The sequence below is a fragment of the Leuresthes tenuis genome, unplaced genomic scaffold (genome assembly GCF_036924035.1).
Source record: "Leuresthes tenuis unplaced genomic scaffold, fLeuTen1.0.hap1 SCAF_8, whole genome shotgun sequence".
Taxonomy (NCBI): Eukaryota; Metazoa; Chordata; class Actinopteri; order Atheriniformes; family Atherinopsidae; genus Leuresthes; species Leuresthes tenuis.
This window is the reverse complement of record NW_027325362.1, coordinates 37,076,167-37,093,096: the sequence shown is the minus strand read 5'-3', so window position 1 is coordinate 37,093,096 and position 16,930 is coordinate 37,076,167. Positions and strand designations below refer to the sequence as shown.

The 16,930-nt window shown below is 39.8% G+C and overlaps 1 protein-coding gene across 3 annotated transcripts in view; it reads right to left on the bottom strand.

Moving 5' to 3' along the window:
- Positions 1–7,787: 7,787 nt before the first annotated feature.
- The window catches only part of fbxw4 (F-box and WD repeat domain containing 4), a 102,396-nt gene continuing 93,253 nt past the window's right edge, over positions 7,788–16,930 (bottom strand). For all 3 annotated transcript variants that reach the window (XM_072391620.1, XM_072391621.1, XM_072391622.1), the window contains 2 exons: positions 8,178–8,319; positions 7,788–7,999 (listed from right to left, as the gene is read on the bottom strand). In XM_072391620.1, the coding sequence (XP_072247721.1) occupies positions 7,808–7,999; positions 8,178–8,319 (334 nt within the window). In that variant the 3' untranslated portion in view covers positions 7,788–7,807. The remainder of the gene's footprint in view (positions 8,000–8,177; positions 8,320–16,930) is intronic.

Here is a 16,930-nt window from a genome sequence, read left to right as displayed (position 1 = left end):
ATTAGACTCTATTGGATTTTCTCAAAGTGTTCACAGACCTACTCACTGCCTTAATCACACCCTTGACCTTGTGCTGACTTATGGCATTGAGAGTGAACAGTTAACAGTGTTCCCTCATAACCCTGTCTTGTCTGACCATTTTTTAATAACTTTTGAATTTACATTACTTGACTACACGGTTTCTGAGAAGAATTCTACATATAGAAGGTGTCTGTCAGAGAATGCTGTAACCAGATTTAAAGAGTTGATTTCATCATCCTTTTCTTCACTGCCATGTGCAGATATGACAGAGGACGGCTACTTAAATTTTACTCCAGTAGAACTTGACTCTCTTGTTGACAGCACTGTAGCTTCAATGCGTACAACACTGGACAATGTTGCCCCTCTGAAAAGGAAGGTAATCAGTCAGAACAGGTTGGCTCCTTGGTATAATTCACAGCTGCTTTAAAGCAGACTGCAAGAAAGCTGGAGAGACAGTGGCGTTCCTCTAATTTAGAAGAGTCTCAATTAGTCTGGAAAGACAGTTTGATAACGTATAAGAAAGCACTTTGTAAAGCTAGAACTGCTTATTATTCATTATTGATAGAAGAGAATAAGAATAATCCCAGGTTTCTTTTCAGCACTGTTGCCAGGCTGACAAAGAGTCCGAGCTCTGTTGAGCCATGTATTCCTTTAACTCTCAGCAGTGATGATTTCATGAGATTCATGAAATTGTTTCTATCAGAGAGAAGATTAATGGAATCCTTCCCACTATTATCACTGATGTATCATCAAGTAGAACAGCTTTAGAAGTATCTTTAGAACCTGATTTGTATTTAGATGGCTTCTGTCCAGTTGATCTCTCTGAGCTAACAACAGCAATAGTTTCTTCTAAACCATGAACTTGTATTTTAGACCCAATCCCAACCAGACTGTTCAAGGAGGTTTTCCCCTTAATTGACACTTCCATATTTGATTTGATGTACCTCAGACTTTTAAGGTTGCTGTAATTAAACCTTTACTTAAAAAAAAACTACTCTTGATTCAGAAGTGTTGGCTAATTATCGACCTATATCCAATCTCCCATGTTATTGGGATTAAAGGAACTGCATTAGTCTGGTTTAAGTCATATTCATCTGATAGATTCCAGTTTGTTCCAGTTCCAGTTTGTGAGTAAGCAGACACCATTTTCACTTTTAAGATTAGGCTTAAAACTTTCCTTTTTGATAAAGCTTATCATTAGGGATGGCTCAGGTGATCCTGAAACATCCCATAATTAAGCTGCTATAGACTGAGACTGCTGGGGGACCTCATCTGTCACATCTTTCCTCACTTTGCTCTCTTTTCCCCCCCTTTTAATTTCTCAAATGATATTATGTACATGTGACATTATTGTGGTTATTAACTTGTGTTTCCCTTTTCCAACAGGTATCCTTTGAATGGTGTTATGGTGTTTTTCCCCCCTCTTTTCCCTCTTTTCTGTCTTCTCAAACCCCAGCTAGTTGAGGCGGATGGCAACCCTTCCTGGTTCTGGTTCTGCCAGAGGTTTCTACCTCTAAAAGGGCGTCGTTCCTTTCCACAGTCAGGCATGCTCAGGACGGGAGATTGGACTGAAGACCAGTTTTGGTGAAATCATCATCAAATGTTGGTTTACTTAGCTTGGATGTTGTTTTTAAATTGGCTGTATATGAATGATTTGGATTATTTTGAAATTAAATAATTGGATTTCATTAGATTATGATTACAATGAATTGAAATACAATTGGCAGGAATTGGACTATATTATTTAAGTGGCTTGAGATGACAATTGTTGTAATTTGGCGCTATATAAATAAAACTGAATTGAAAATGTTCAGATGGTTGGAATCTTTTTCACTGTTTAGCTTGCTACCTTAATTTGTGATTATTTATTCGGATGCGTTTAACTTCAACATAAATTGTTCATTCCCTGCACACTTACGTTAGCTGCCACTTCGCCTGTTTACTTTAGTTTCAACGTCGTGCTCTGAGCTAGCTTGTTGGCAGTTAAGACTTTAGGAAAACTGTGTGAAAAACTACGTTAAAACAATTGATAACTCAGCAGCCTATACTTCGTTAAGATAACACAAGTCAAACTATTAAAATGCATATAGTTTTGTTTGACGTCATCACTCAAAAACAAAAGAAAAATACTTACATTAAACGGGAGATACTGCAACCTTACCAGGAGACACTGTCTTTGGAAGCTGCCCCAACAAGAACTCTCTGACTGCTCAAAACCCAAAATGGCTGTGTGTTGTACACATGCGCGAACAAGCACAGATTAAAGTCTAATTAGTATTTTTGAGTATAGGTGGAGTGGCGATTTAAAAGAAGAATTAAATATTATTAGGAAGTTTATGGCAAGTCTTACTATTAAATAATAATTTTTTGGCATTACATACATTTTTTATTTAAATTATTAGTATTTACTTGGGAAATTAAATTTCTAACAGAATTCTTAATATTCTTCTTAATATTACAATGTATATGTTATAAGGGCTAATTAAATATGTTCTATAGGACCACAAAGTTAGTTTTTTCAGTGCAGCATGTACAGCAATAGTGAGCAAAATGCAAGGGCCTCAAGCTGCAAAAGAAATTGCAAAAGGTCCCGCTGTCGAATTGTACCATAGGGAGGCGAATCGGTGACATGTCTGTGGATAAGATGTCATTTTGGGGAAAATCAACACAAGTGGATATTTTTCTTTACAACTTGATGAGTCAACAGATGTGAGTGGGCACGCTCAGCTCTTGGCAAATGTTCGGTTTGTGGATGGGGACCGTATCAGAGAGAATTTTTTATTTTGCAAACCGCTGCCAAACAAAATTACAGGAGAAGAAATGTATCGAGTTGAGTTGGAAGAACTGTATTAGTATTTGTACTGATGGTGTGGCTGCAATGACGGGCTGTGCCGAAGGTTTTATTAGCAGGGCCAAAGAGCAAAACCCAGACATCTGAACAACCCACTGCTTCCTTCACAGAGAGGCACTTGCTGCAAAGACGCTCCCAAAAGAACTTTCGGACTGTCATGTGTCAATGTTTAGAAGAAGAGGAAACAAGTTGTCTTACTGAAAATGAGCTGATTTATTAACCCTCCTAGAGTGTTGGTGACAAAAACATCCACTCTGGATGATTTATCCTCTTAATTTGACCATAAGTTTCACAGTATGTGACGACCACACGGTCTCAGCACGAATCTCAGACTGTCTCTCTGACATATCAAGATGGATGAAAGCCCATCACCTCCAACCTAACCTCCCAAAAACTGAACTGCTTGTCTTCCCAGCCAAACCAACCATACACCACAGCATCTGCACCCAAACTGAATTGTTCCATCAAAGGTTGCTAGAAACTTGGGTGTCATGATTGATGACCAACTAACCTTCAAAGATCACGTTACCTCGGTTGCTCGTTCATGCCGCTTTGCATTACTAAACATAAGAAAGATCAGACCATACCTAACCCAACATGCCACCCAACTCCTGGTGCAGGCCATGGTCATCTCCCACCTTGACTACTGCAATGCTCTCCTAACTGGTCTCCCAGCCTGTGCTGTGAAACCTCTGCAGATGGTCCAGAACGCGGCGGTGCGTCTGGTCTTGGATCAGCCTAAAAGAACACGTCCCCCCTCTGTTCATTGAACTCCTCTGGCTGCCCTTAGCCGCCCGCATCAGGTTCAAGTCCCTGATGTTAGCTACAAAGTGCTTAATGGAACGGCTCCCATCTACTTGAATGCTCTTGCAAAGACTTATGTCACAACTCGATCCCTCCGTTCGTCGCAGGATTGTCGTCTAGCAGCTCCTACACCACGCCTAAGACAATCCAAACTCTTTTCATGTGTCGTCCCACGATGGTGGAATGACCTACCGAGCGCTACCAGAACAGGGGCGTCCCTGTCTATCTTCAAGAAGCTCTTGAAAACCCAGCTCTTCAGAGAGCATCTCGTATCCTAGCACTTACCTTGTACCTCCCTACCCCCTCTATCTTTTCACTTTATCTTTCTGCACTTCCTTCTATGCCTGCACCCTATCTCTACTCTGTCCCCTCTGACAGAGTCGGACTCCTGGGTTCCTTCTATGTAGCTTATTGTTAGCTTTTTGTATAGCTTGTTATATCTTGATTTGTACGTCGCTTTGGATAAAAGCATCTGCTAAATACATAAACATAAACAAATGGCATGATTTTTGGTGAGGAACATTAATTTGACATATATTTTGAAATTAGGATTTCAAAATTTTCGCCAGGTCAATAATACACTGTAACAAATTTACTACCCTTTCACTGCGTTAGTGGCTGTAAAAATATATCAGTAAATATTTGCATAAATCTGCTAATCAACCCCAGTTCTAATCAAAACTACTAAATCTTTTTTAAAAATTCAAAATTTTAACCCTTTAAATGCCAAACTAAAAAATAAAGTCACTGATATGGGAAAAAAGTACACACAAAATTACCTATTTATAATACAAAAACTGATCGGACATCGGAAAATTTTTACATGTTATCACAGTCGGATATGTCAAAGATTAGTGACATAATTGACTTTGATGCATATTTAGTTTTTGTGCAGCATCAGATTTTCATAAAAACTTCCTTTCATGGCATTAATGGCTGTTTTCAGCCACTGACTTTGACTGCTGTAAAAATATATCAGATAAATATTTTTTTCATTTTGTTTGCATAAAGCTGCTAATCAACCTCAGTCCCGATCAAAACTACTAAATATTTTTCTCAAAAAAGTTTTTTTATTAAAAAATGTGACCCTTTAAATGACAATTTAAAACTTAAAGTCACTGATATGGGAAAAAATACAGACAAAATGACCCTTATAACCACATTTTTTGAGTGCAGAGAGATGACACTATAAAAATATAATTTTTACAGTCAGGGTGGTAAACCATGTTCAGAAGGGCTCAAATGAGGTTATTTTCCTGTTGACCACCTGGTTTACCAATTTACCCATTACATAGGCCTGTTGTATTTATAGCCTGGTTTCTGTATTTTGTATGATGGAATTTATGAGTATATTAGTGTATGTGTGTTTGACTTTCTTCCCTTAATCTATGAACATTGGATTCATGCCTAAACCTACAGCTTAGCTTTTATTATGGCTTTTTTGCCTATTAATATTATTCATATTCTGGTTCTTATTACATGACTCCTTTCCTGAGTTATTCTTTTAACCACATGGACTCTGGATATATACCTAAACTTAAGGCTTTCTTTGGATATAATTGATTTGTTTAAAACAACTATTGCTTTCATGCCTAATCCTAAAGCCTAGCTTTTAATGTAACAATTTTATGTAAGATAATGCTACTGGATTCATGGCTAAACCTGAGGCCTAGCTGTTAATATGGTTCAATTGCCATATTATTAATATTACTAACTCTTTCAATATAACACCTTCCCTGAATTCTACTCTAACCCTAAGGACTCTGGGTTCATGCCAAACACTAAGACTTGGCTTTTATTAGGGCTCCTTTGTCCACTTATTTACTAGCCCTTTTAATATAACACCTGCCCTGTGTTCTACTCTAACCCTAAGGACTCTGGATTTATGCCTAACCCTAAAGACTCATTCCAGTTGTCTTTTCTTAAGGCTCACTCTTTCATTCTGCCCTTTTCAGAACTGGATTGGACTGTTTGCAACCCTAATGGCTCTTTTGCTCCTTTTTTTTAAATAAAAAAATCATACAATCAACAATTACATTTTACAAACCTTTGTCATAGGTCCACATAATACCACTTTTCATTTTCACAACCTATCTCCTCTCTCTCACTTCCCTCCTGTCTTGGAGGGAGTGGAGGAGGCAGAGTTCCCAGCCTGGTCTGGACTTTTACACCTAACCCTAACCCTTCACCCACTCTATCTTCCCCCTTTCCTGTCCACTCACAGTCGAATGAAGGCTAATAATGCACAAAAAACATGTGAACTGCATTCCTGTTTTCAGATTTAAAACATCCTTTCTTTTATGTTTCTATATGATCACATCTATCATTATGGCTTGTATGCAAAACAAAGCAATGATGTAAAATATCCGATTGGCTCTTAACATTTTAGCACACAGAACATATATGCTGCTACTTAAAACATCTCTATTCACCAACATAGACACTACTTCATTCCCACATGCGTAGTTAATGCACAATGTACAGCATTCAATACTATTGATATAATCCACAAAGAGAATGACCTGCTTCTGCGTGGGGTGCTGTAGCTTCCCCATGTCAGAATCAGAGGGCTGGTGCTCCAGAGGCTCTGCACTCTTTTACTGCTCTTTCTTTTCCAAGAAAGAGCCATCATCCAAATTTTGACCTTGCTACCTTCTGTTTAATAAATCCCACAGTTTATTATAAAGAGATTTTCTGAGATTGTCACCTCTTGCATTTGTCATAGATGTGCTAAATCTCTTCAGCTCTCTTCCTGTTTGGTGTCCACACAGGACACACTCTGGCAAGAACTCTACATATAACCCCTGCTGTCTTTCACATGGAAGCCAGTTTTTTCCTCATTCTCTTATGCTCCATCACAGAAAGACACATAAAATGAAGTGCGACTGAAATCTTCAGTGAGGGATACGGCTTTCTCCAATTATTTGACTCCAAGTGTTTGAATTTGTATGCCAAGTCCTTTCAATACTAAGCAAAACACCAGCTCGTCCTCCATTTGCATTGACACATGACGTGACAGATGATCCTCCTCGCTACATTTTGTACAATTTCAAGGGATATCATAATTCATGTTTGCTGTGCCATCCACAAATGGAGGTTAAAGCTCTATCATGTAAAGAAGAAGGCATAATTTTAACATGATTCAGAATCAAAAATGTCTTCTCTGGGTCTAACCCCATTTAAAATGAATGGTTCTTTGGTCAGATAAATTATCATTTTAAATGATTTTAGATTTTATTGATACCCAGTCCTTTAAGCTGAAGAGGGACCATCTGGCTTGTTAACAAGCATATCTGATGTCATGGGGTACATTAGTACAACAAAGCCGGCAAGTTGCCCATCTGGAAAGGCACCATCAAGTTTAAAAGGTATATATAGCATTTACATCTAAACATGCTCCCATCCAGATTTGTTTTTTGAGTGACGTCCTAACATACTTTAACAAGAAAAGCTAAACCTCATACTGCATCTATTACAACAGCATGGCTTTGTAATATAGGAGTATGGGTGCAGGACCAGCCTGGCAGCGGCCCTATCGAAAGCAACTGGTGCATCATGAAACAAAAAATACCACAAAGAAGTGCCAGGAATGTTAAGCAGTGATGATCCTATGTCAAACAAGAATGGGAACATATTCCTCTCCCAATGGTACAGCAAATGCTCTCTTCAGTTACCAAATGTTTACCTACTGTTACTGAAAGAAGAGGGGATGCCACACAGTGGTAAACATGACCCTTTACCAACTTTTACATGGCCCTTTACAACTCGAAATGTATTGCCACCATAAACATGAGCTTTTGATTTGATGGAATAGTAAAATGCATCACTTTCAACATTTGATATGTTTCATATGTGCTATTGTGATCAAAATATTCATAGATTCACCAATCATTGCATTCTTTTTTTAAATATATTTTCCCCAACTTGTTTGGAATTGAGGTTGTAGAAAATGGAAATTTATGGTGATATTCTATTTTCTTTCTTCTTTAAACTAGGGCTGCCCCCAACTAAAATATGTCAAGATGCCTTCAGTTTAGGCAAATTGGATTATCTTGATCTGGATGACTGACTGGTGTAAATTATCAGTGCTTCCGAAACCACAAGTAAAACACACTTTTGATAAAGCTTTATTTAGAAAAAAATACATTTCTCTTGATTTGATAAATCTGAAGTGTGTGAGTGTGGATGCCATCTGATGTAAGTGGGGTTCTGTCTGAAGTCCAGTGAGTGCAGGGCAGTGGCCAGGGCTGCATACAGGTGAGAGCTGCTAAACCTCAGGCAGTACACTGGGCTGCTCACAGGGTCAGAGCACAGCTGGAAGAACTGCACACCAAACAAAACATGAGAGCATACAACTTTAACAACTTTATTGTCTCAACTCTATCATTGTATCTGGCATTATGTTTAACAAATCTTTAAACCATATTGCTGATCAGCTTCCTTCATATATCACAGCTTATACCTCAATCATGTGCATCACGGATAAATTGAACATACATACTTGCAAGCATTCTGACTGACGTTTGTCCCAAAGACGTACAACACCATAATATGAAGAGCCGCTGGCTATCATATGATTTCCATCTGTCTGAATGCAGTAGAGTGTGCTGTCATGAGGCTCCTCCCACTTCATCATACACTTCCTGTTGGGAGAAACAGGAGACATTAGTTACACATCTAGAGGTGAGGAGTATAATTATTTTTTTTTGCCTTTGTGATCAATTGTTTTTAACATGGTAATTATCTAAAAAACAAAGTATGTTTCAAAATAATAAGTCAAAAGGATAATTCATATTATAACTTACAATTACACATAATTACTTTCCTTCTCTGTCTTGTGTGTATGCTGTCCTAGTCTCACTGTGTATTCTTTTTCACCTCTCTGCATCATGGTGTACTTGAAAGAGAAGACCAATGAAGCTCGTGTTTATATTGTCTTTCTTGCTGTTCTGATTGTAAAGATAAGGTCATGGCTCATGTCTGTTTGACCAAAGTTAATTGTTGTTATCCTGTTTATGTTTCCAGTGTGCTATTCTGTCATCCTATTTGTGCATACCTAAGTCTAACATTCTCTGCTTTGTACACGACTTATATATTCTGTCTCGCAAGAGCTATACGTTCTCTGTGGCTCTTTCAAATGTTTCTCTTATACCTCCCTGTTAAATTACTTGAGTGGATTATTCCTTATCCAAACTGACCAGAATTAAGTCTTAGAACAGAAGCTGTAAACTGTACAGATTCTAATGTGGAAAATTGTGAAAACATGACCAGATAGAAAAGGGGCTTCCATGCAGCAAAGGTAACTGGAGTAAAAATCTTTTGGAAATCTTGTACAGGCAAATATAATTTAAAATTGTTTCCAGGGAAAAGTGCCCGTATAGCAACACTGTCCTGTCTGCTTTTAAGAACAACCTGAGTTGCAAAAATGTGTGGCAACATGGACTGTGCAATGCAAACTCCATGAAATGATCTGACGCAGATGTTAATATGATGCAGAAGTTAATAATTTTTAGGTTTTCTAGTTGTTTTAGTTTTTCTGAGGGCCCTGCTGTGAGGAGGTTTAGTACACACATCAGGAAAGCTTCTTCTTCAAACAGATAGTAATCCGACTGTTGTCTAGTAAAGGGCGGTCATTGACAACTAAGTACTTCACACAAATCCATCACAAAAAAGAAAGAAAGAAATATCCATTTAAACTGGTGTTAGGGTTTGTATAAGGTAGTGACATAAATCAATGTGAAAATGTCTCAAATGACAGAAACATGTGTCTGTGCAGCAGAGCAGTATGCTGGCTGTGGTTTAATGTGGTGATGTGTTTAGGGTAATATTTTCTCCCAGTAGACATCAATCTTCCATTAGTGCAACCACATCAATAGGTGATAGAGACACCAGGTGCAGACAGTGGTGGAATATAGTCATTACACAAATACACTCTAATTTTAGCCAACCTCTGTGGTAGAGGTAACTCATTACATTCTGATGTTGTGTATGCAATGTGTGTACAGTTTTATGTGAAAGATTTGTGCATTTCAAATGGACTGCATTTTTATAATGCTTTTCTAGTCTTGTTTACTTAAAGTGAGTTTACACTATAAGCCACAATCACACAGACATTCTACATAGTGTTAAAGGTATCATGCACACACTCACACATAACTTAGGTATGTATAAAAGAACATGCCTGCCAGGGGGTGCAAATGAGCAAGTTCAAGGAGTAGACGTGTAATATTCTCCCATCAGCACTTAGACAGGTATATATAATGCTGTTGTTAAAGAAAAACAAAGACCCATTTGACTGCTCTTTACAGAGACCAGTTTGTTTAATGAACTGTGATAGAATTTTTTTTCGAAGGCTGTTGCACTACATCTCAAAAAGGTTCTTCCTTGTGCAATTTCTGATGATCAGACAGGGTTTGTTCAGGGGACACAGTCATATTCCAATCTATGCAGACTTTTTAACATAATCTATCACAAATCTGATACCCAGTAATCGAAAGCAGTAATCAAATATCCCTCGATGCCAAAAAGGCATTTGATAATTGAGTGGGACTATCTGTCACGTCTGTTAGTTTTGTTATGTGTTTAGTTCTTGGTTTAATCATTAGTCTTGCGATGTTTGCCTTTGGTTTCCCTTGCCCTGTCATTAAGTTCATCCACGTCATCTGTGTTTTCTTCTCAGGTGCACTCCATCACTAATCACTTAGTGATACTAAATATCACTAAGTGGAAACTAAATACTGAGAGTATTTAGTTTAGTATTCAGATTCCCCATGCACTCGGCCAGACCCTCACCGTCACTCACAAGTAATGTTATCAGGTTTGTCCATGTTTTCCATGTCAGGTTTTTCACAGTTCTAGTCAGGTTTTTGTTTCATCAATTTTTTCATAGTCAAGTTTTTGTATACTGGCTCAGTCACGCTTTGTGTTGTTTCTTTTAAATAAATCAACTTTTACTTTGAAATATCTCCATTCGCGTCCTATCTACGCCAATTCTCCAGAGCAACCCATTTTTGTGACACTATCTATTCTTCATACTCCATAGATTTGGTTTTGGTTCTAATTTCATTCAATTAATCAAACTTATCTACTCTAGGTCAGTTGCCTCAGTACACATCAAACATATTGTATCTTCTGAATATTTTGTCAGAATTATCTAACTTATTTAAAGATTTAAAGAATAGCACACAGTAGTGGAAAATTTAAAAACTATTACATATTATAAAAAAAAGGAAAGAATCGAGCATTTAAAAATAAAAGAAGAAAAAAAACTAATATGTATATATTATATGTAGCCTTGGCCTTGATGCTGTGCTGCTGGAATGATTTCTGTTACTTTTTACATCTGTTGTGATGCAATTCCATGGAAACAGGAAAATTGCCAAGCTGTTAGAGCAGCTAAGTAGGCTTTCCAAAGCCCAAGTGTTAAGATGTACCAGAAAGAAGGTTTATTTACAAGTTGTATGAAAAACACAGAGTCGACTTGGAGTTAAATGATAAGCTTCAGTATGGGAAAAGGCCAAAACAACAAACAAACACAGCTATCTCCGCCAGGAGGGAAGATGACCTAAACAAGAAAAGAGAAAACTAATGAAAATAATATGGCAGCCCACCCCTATAAAGTTATGAATGTATAGTTACATTCAAACATGACTTGTGGCAAACAGTGGGGTTGGTTGGGAGGAGAGGGAGATGAGTGAGTAGCTGTTATCATCCCAAGTCTTTAAAAGAGTGTCACAGCCTCAAACTAGCCATTTGAAATATGGACTGAATCCAGGCCTAATTACCACAATGAATGTGAGACAATCTGGTGAGGACTGGTCACAATCGACTGGAAGACAGAGGTTTAATTAGTAATACATAGAAAGTGGGATGGATGCGCATGAAAGCAGGGAGCTTGAGGCGAACGACGGAGGGGTCAATGATTGAGTCAATCTCGAAGGGACCATTGAATTTGGGAGCCAGTTTCTAAGAGGTGGTCTTCAGGGGTATGTCCTTGATGGCCAACCAGACCCGTTGACCAGAAGCATATTGAGGGGCAGGAACAAGGTGACAATCGGCCAGACAGCGATTGAGTTCTGCACTGTGGAATAGTGTCTCCTGTGTCTGGGTCCATATGAGCTGAGCGTGATGAAGATGGTGCTGAACAGAAGGACCCTCCAAATAGCTCTCCTCTTCAGGGAGCAGTGATGGATGGTATCCAAGTGAGACCTCAAAAGTTGACAGTCCTGTAGCAGAGGATGTGAGGGTATTGGGAGCATATACAATCAAGGGTATTTGTCGACTCCGAGATGAGGGGTTGTTAGATAATACAGAGCGGAGGGCGGACTCAGGCTCCTAGCTAAGCCATCCAGTTTGACTGTTAGACTGGGGGTGGTAACCAGAACTCAGAGACCCTTAACACTCAGAGCAGTACAGAAGGTTTGCCAAACCTGTGAGATGAACCGGGGCCGGGGGCAGACACCATCTCAGAAGGGATGCCATGGAGGCGAAAAACATGGCTAATCAACAGGTCTGCGGTCTCCGAGGAAGAGGGAAGTTTGTCAAAGGGAATGAAATTAGCAGCCTTGGAAAAGCTATCTATGATGATGATGGTGAGAATGGTGGTTTTATCTTGGGAGGGAGGAAGTCCTGTAACAAACTATGAGATGTGTGACCAGGGCCAGACGGAGTGCGGTTAATGCTCTTACTTCTAGCACACAGAGTGCAAGCATTCATGTATTCCTTTGTGTTGGTCTTGAGGAAGGGCCATCAAAAATAGCGTTGAAGGAGGATGGTAGTGCGATGAATCCCAGACATACAAAGCTGACAGTATGGGCCCAATAGATAACAGCGGAGCAAGCAGGGGTGGGAACAAAACGGCGGTCAGGGGGATCAGTGGCCGGGTCTGGGTCCAAGGCCAATCCATGGTGGTTTTTTATTGTCTATCTGTCAAGATAGCCCACCTACCAGGCAAGTTTGGGGAAGACGGGTTCTGTTGGTTCATCCTCGGGGGCGAACTGTCTAGACAGGGCGTCCAGCTTGACATTGCGTGAACCTGGACGATAGGAAATAGAGACGTTAAATCGGCCAAAAAATAGTGACCAGTGGGTCTGATTCTGAGTTAAGCCTCTCAGCACATTGAAAATAGGAGAGGTTTTTATGATCCGTCCATACAATAAATGTTTGCTTGTAACTGTCAAACCAATGTCTCCACTCCTCTAACGCTAGTTTTATGACTAGGAGCTCTCTGTTACCAACGTTATAATTCTGCTCGGAAGGAGACAGTTGTCAGGAGAAAAAGGTGCATGGGTGGAGTTTTCCCTCAGTGTCAGACCTTTGTGACAGTACTGCTCCCACTCCAGAGTCTGAGCGACCACCTCCAGGATTAATTGTTTATCTGAGTTCGGTTGAGAGAGGATAGGTGCATAGGTGAACCTATCTTTAAGTAGCTATAAGGCTTGAGCAGCTTCGGAGGACAAGAGGAAAGGGCTTTTAACTGAAGTTAGTCAAGTTAATGGTGAAGCAATGACACTGTAGTTCTAGGTAAAGCGGCTGTAGAAATTTGCAAAACATAGGAATCTTTGTAGCTGTTTACGATTAGTGGGAGTCACTGCCTTTATCTTCCCTGGATCTGTCTTCACCTGCCCACCCTGGAAGATGTAGCCGAGGAAGGACACAGGTGGGATGTGGAACTCGCATTATTTGGCTTTCACAAACAGGCCTTTGAAGAACCCGACGGACATGTTTCCTGTGTTCTGCTGGGGATTCAATGCTTGAAAAACTGAAAGCGCTTTAGTGAGGCCAAAAGGCATGACGAGATGCTCAAAGTATCCTTGGGGTGTATTGAAGGCTGTCTTCCACTCATCACCTTCCCAAATTCGCCCTGAATGGATTCAAAAGCGGAGGTTTTGGCAAAAAATACTTATTTCTCAGGGTAATCTGATTAAAACCTCAATAGTCTATACAAGGTCGCAGGGACTTGTCTTTCTTTTGTACAAAGAAAAATCCTGCTCCAACTAGGGAAGATGATTGCCTAAATATTCTGGCTGCGAGAGTCATGTTCAGGGTGTGACAGATTGTAAAGTCTACTAAAAAGTAATGATGGTCCTGGTAAGATGTCAATGGCGCAGTCATGGGGCGCTGAGGGGGTAAGGACAGTGCTTTATCTTTACTGAAAACCATGCCAAGATCATGATGTTCAGTGGGAACTAGTGACAGGTTAACTGGGGAAACAGTTGTGTTAGACGGAGGAGAGCTGGATGACTGGAGGGCTGACTTGAGGCAGTTGGATAGACCAGTTAAGATGAGGGTTATGTAGAGCGAGCCAGAAAAAGGGGGGCGGGGGACAAGAGGAGAGGAGAGGGTAAAAAAACACAGCCTCCAGACTATGCTCCTTGGGGAGTACAACGTGGGGCCGGGAAAAAACCTCAGCAACATCAAAAACAGCAAACATTAGCTCACCATCCAACATATAACTCAAAACATAAGCAAACATTTGCTCGCTTCACACATAAACACGCAAAAACAACTTGATATCCCGTTATCATGGTTCCGAATATCTAAAGATCCTCCATGTCCTCAACGGAAAAAATCACCAGGCACACAACCCTCCACTCCTCCCAGGACTCCCTCATGTAACCAGCAGCGAACATTCCATCAGGGCAGACAGGTTCCCCCGAACCCAAGCTTCTCGTCGAGAAAGTTTTGTCAATTGCGTTGAGAGACCAGTTGACCTTCATTTTGAGAGCAATGCGGAGAGAGGCACCAAAGTTTGAGACAGGACAGGACAAGACGTGAAGAGAAGCAGGGAAGATAAGGGAGAGGGAAAATAGAGGAGAGAAGAGAAATGCGACCGCCTTCGTTGAGAACCATAAGAGAAGGGAGAATGAAGGATAACAGAAGCATTAGAAATAAGAAAAAGATAGGGTTAAAGTGAGTATTACGATACTAACAAAAAGCCATTAAATATGCTACATGAGTCAGGTATCAAACATGAAATGGCTTTCTTAAGGAGAACTTTAAAGTTATTTCATGCGGAGGTAACCAAAAACACCATGTGTATTCTGAAAAGTACATTTGTGAAATGTATGTTGATACAAAATTTGCCCTGCATGTTTTCGATGTTTCCCTACTCCACCACACCTGATTCAAATGATCAGCTCGTCATCAAGCTCTGCAGTGGCTTGATAAGGAGCCATTCATTTTCCAATTTTTCTTGAATCTTGAAGATATGCACTATAGAGTCAGAAATGTCCTTATTTGAGGAATATTGTTTTTAAATGTTTTAATGATTTTCTTTAGACAAACTGAAGGTCCTTGGCTCATCTTTGCTAATGAAAGATTCGGTCTTTCATAGATACAATTACATTATTATCAATATTTTTCATTTGGAATATGTGCAGGTCTGACATTCAGGAATGATGTATAACACCAATTCCAAAAAAAGTTGGGATTCTGCATATCCCATAAACTAATAATCAATTAAGAATTAAACATGGAGAAAATATTAAATGTTGAAAGGGATACCTTTTTATTATTTAATGAAAGATATTGGTTCATTCTGAGTTTGATGGTAGGAACAGGTCTCAAAAAAGTTGGGATGGGGCAAAAGAAATGCTGGATTACTAAGTGATCTGAAAAAGAAACAGATGGAGGAACATGTTGCAATGAATTAGGTTTGACAACAGATCAGACTGGTTTTGGTCTGGGATTGCTTTGCTTTGTGGTAAGACGTATTGCATCACTTCCTGTTGCCTTGTGTGTGTACTGTGACATTTCTTGCTCCTCTTGAACTACTAATAATCACCTTATTTCTCCCTATAATTTACAAATTTTGCATAGTTAACTCTATTGCATACTTGTTATATTCTAACGCTCACTCTTACAGATCTTTAGTCTTTATTTTTCACTTTTTAGCGGTGTGTCGGGTTCTCTAGCTTAGCATGGCTACCAGTTCTCTTCCTCCATCTCCTGCTTTCACCTGCTCCGTGTGTCAGATGTTTAGTTACTCCTTTGCCTCCAGTAGTGACAATGGTACATGTAACAAATGTAGTCTTTTTGTAATTTTGGAGGTGAGGTTATCTGAATTGGAAGCTCGGTTCTGCACTTTTGAAAACCACCCGATAGTGAGCAAGGCCCCTTTAGCCAGTGCGGAGCCAACTAGCCTAGCTAGCTCTATTAGTCATCCCCTAGGGGATCCTGAGCAGCCGGGACCTCAGAGTGACTGGGTGACTGTCAGGGAGAGGAGTCATAGTCCTAAAGTCAAGCCCGTGGTTCACCATCAACCTGTCCACGTTTCAAACAGAGTTTCCCCACTCAGCTACACACCCGCTGAGGTCAAAACCCTGGTAATTGGCAGCTCTATAGTCAGAAACGTGGCATTAGCGACAGTATAGTCAAATGTATTCCAGGGGCCAGAGCGGGCGACATGGAATCCTATTTAAAACTGCTGGCTAAGGATAAGCGTAAATACAGTAAAATAGTTATTCACATCGACGTAATGACACCCGGTTACGCCAGTAAGAGATCACTAAAATTAATGTTGCATCGGTGTGTAATTTTGCCAAAATCTGACCAGTGATGACGTGTTTAGCCGCATGTCTTCATTCAATCGCTGGTTGTCTAGATGGTGTCCAGCAAACAACGTGGGCTACATAGATAATTGGCAATGTTTCTGGAGAAAACCTGGTCTGATGAGGAGAGACGGCATCCATCCCACTTTGGAAGGAGCTCTTCTCATTTCTAGAAATATGGACGAATTGATTAGTCATCCAAAAATATGACAACCCAGGGTTAAGACCAGGATGCAGAGTTGTAGTCTTACACACTTCTCTGCGGCCCCCCCCCCCCTCAATCAAAAAACACAAAAGGAGCAAATCCTAAAACAAAAACATCAAACTATTAAATGTGGTTTGCTGAACATTAGATCTCTCCTTTTGAAGTCTCTGTTAGTGAATTACTTGATCTGTGATCATCATGTTGATATATTTTGTCTTACAGAAACCTGGCTGCAGCAGGAGGATCATGTTAGCATTAATGAATCAACTCCCTCTGACTATTTAAATGTTCACGTTCACCACAGGCAGAGGAGGAGGAGTGGCAGCTATCTTCAGATCAAGGTTACTAATCAGTCCTAGACCCAAGATTAGTATTAGCTCTTTTGAATCTCTGATTCTCAGTTTTTCCCAAAGTGGAAATCACAAAAACCTCTTCTACTTGTTGTTGTGAATCGTCCACCTGGCCTTCATTCTGAGTTTCTGTCTGAATTCTCAGAGT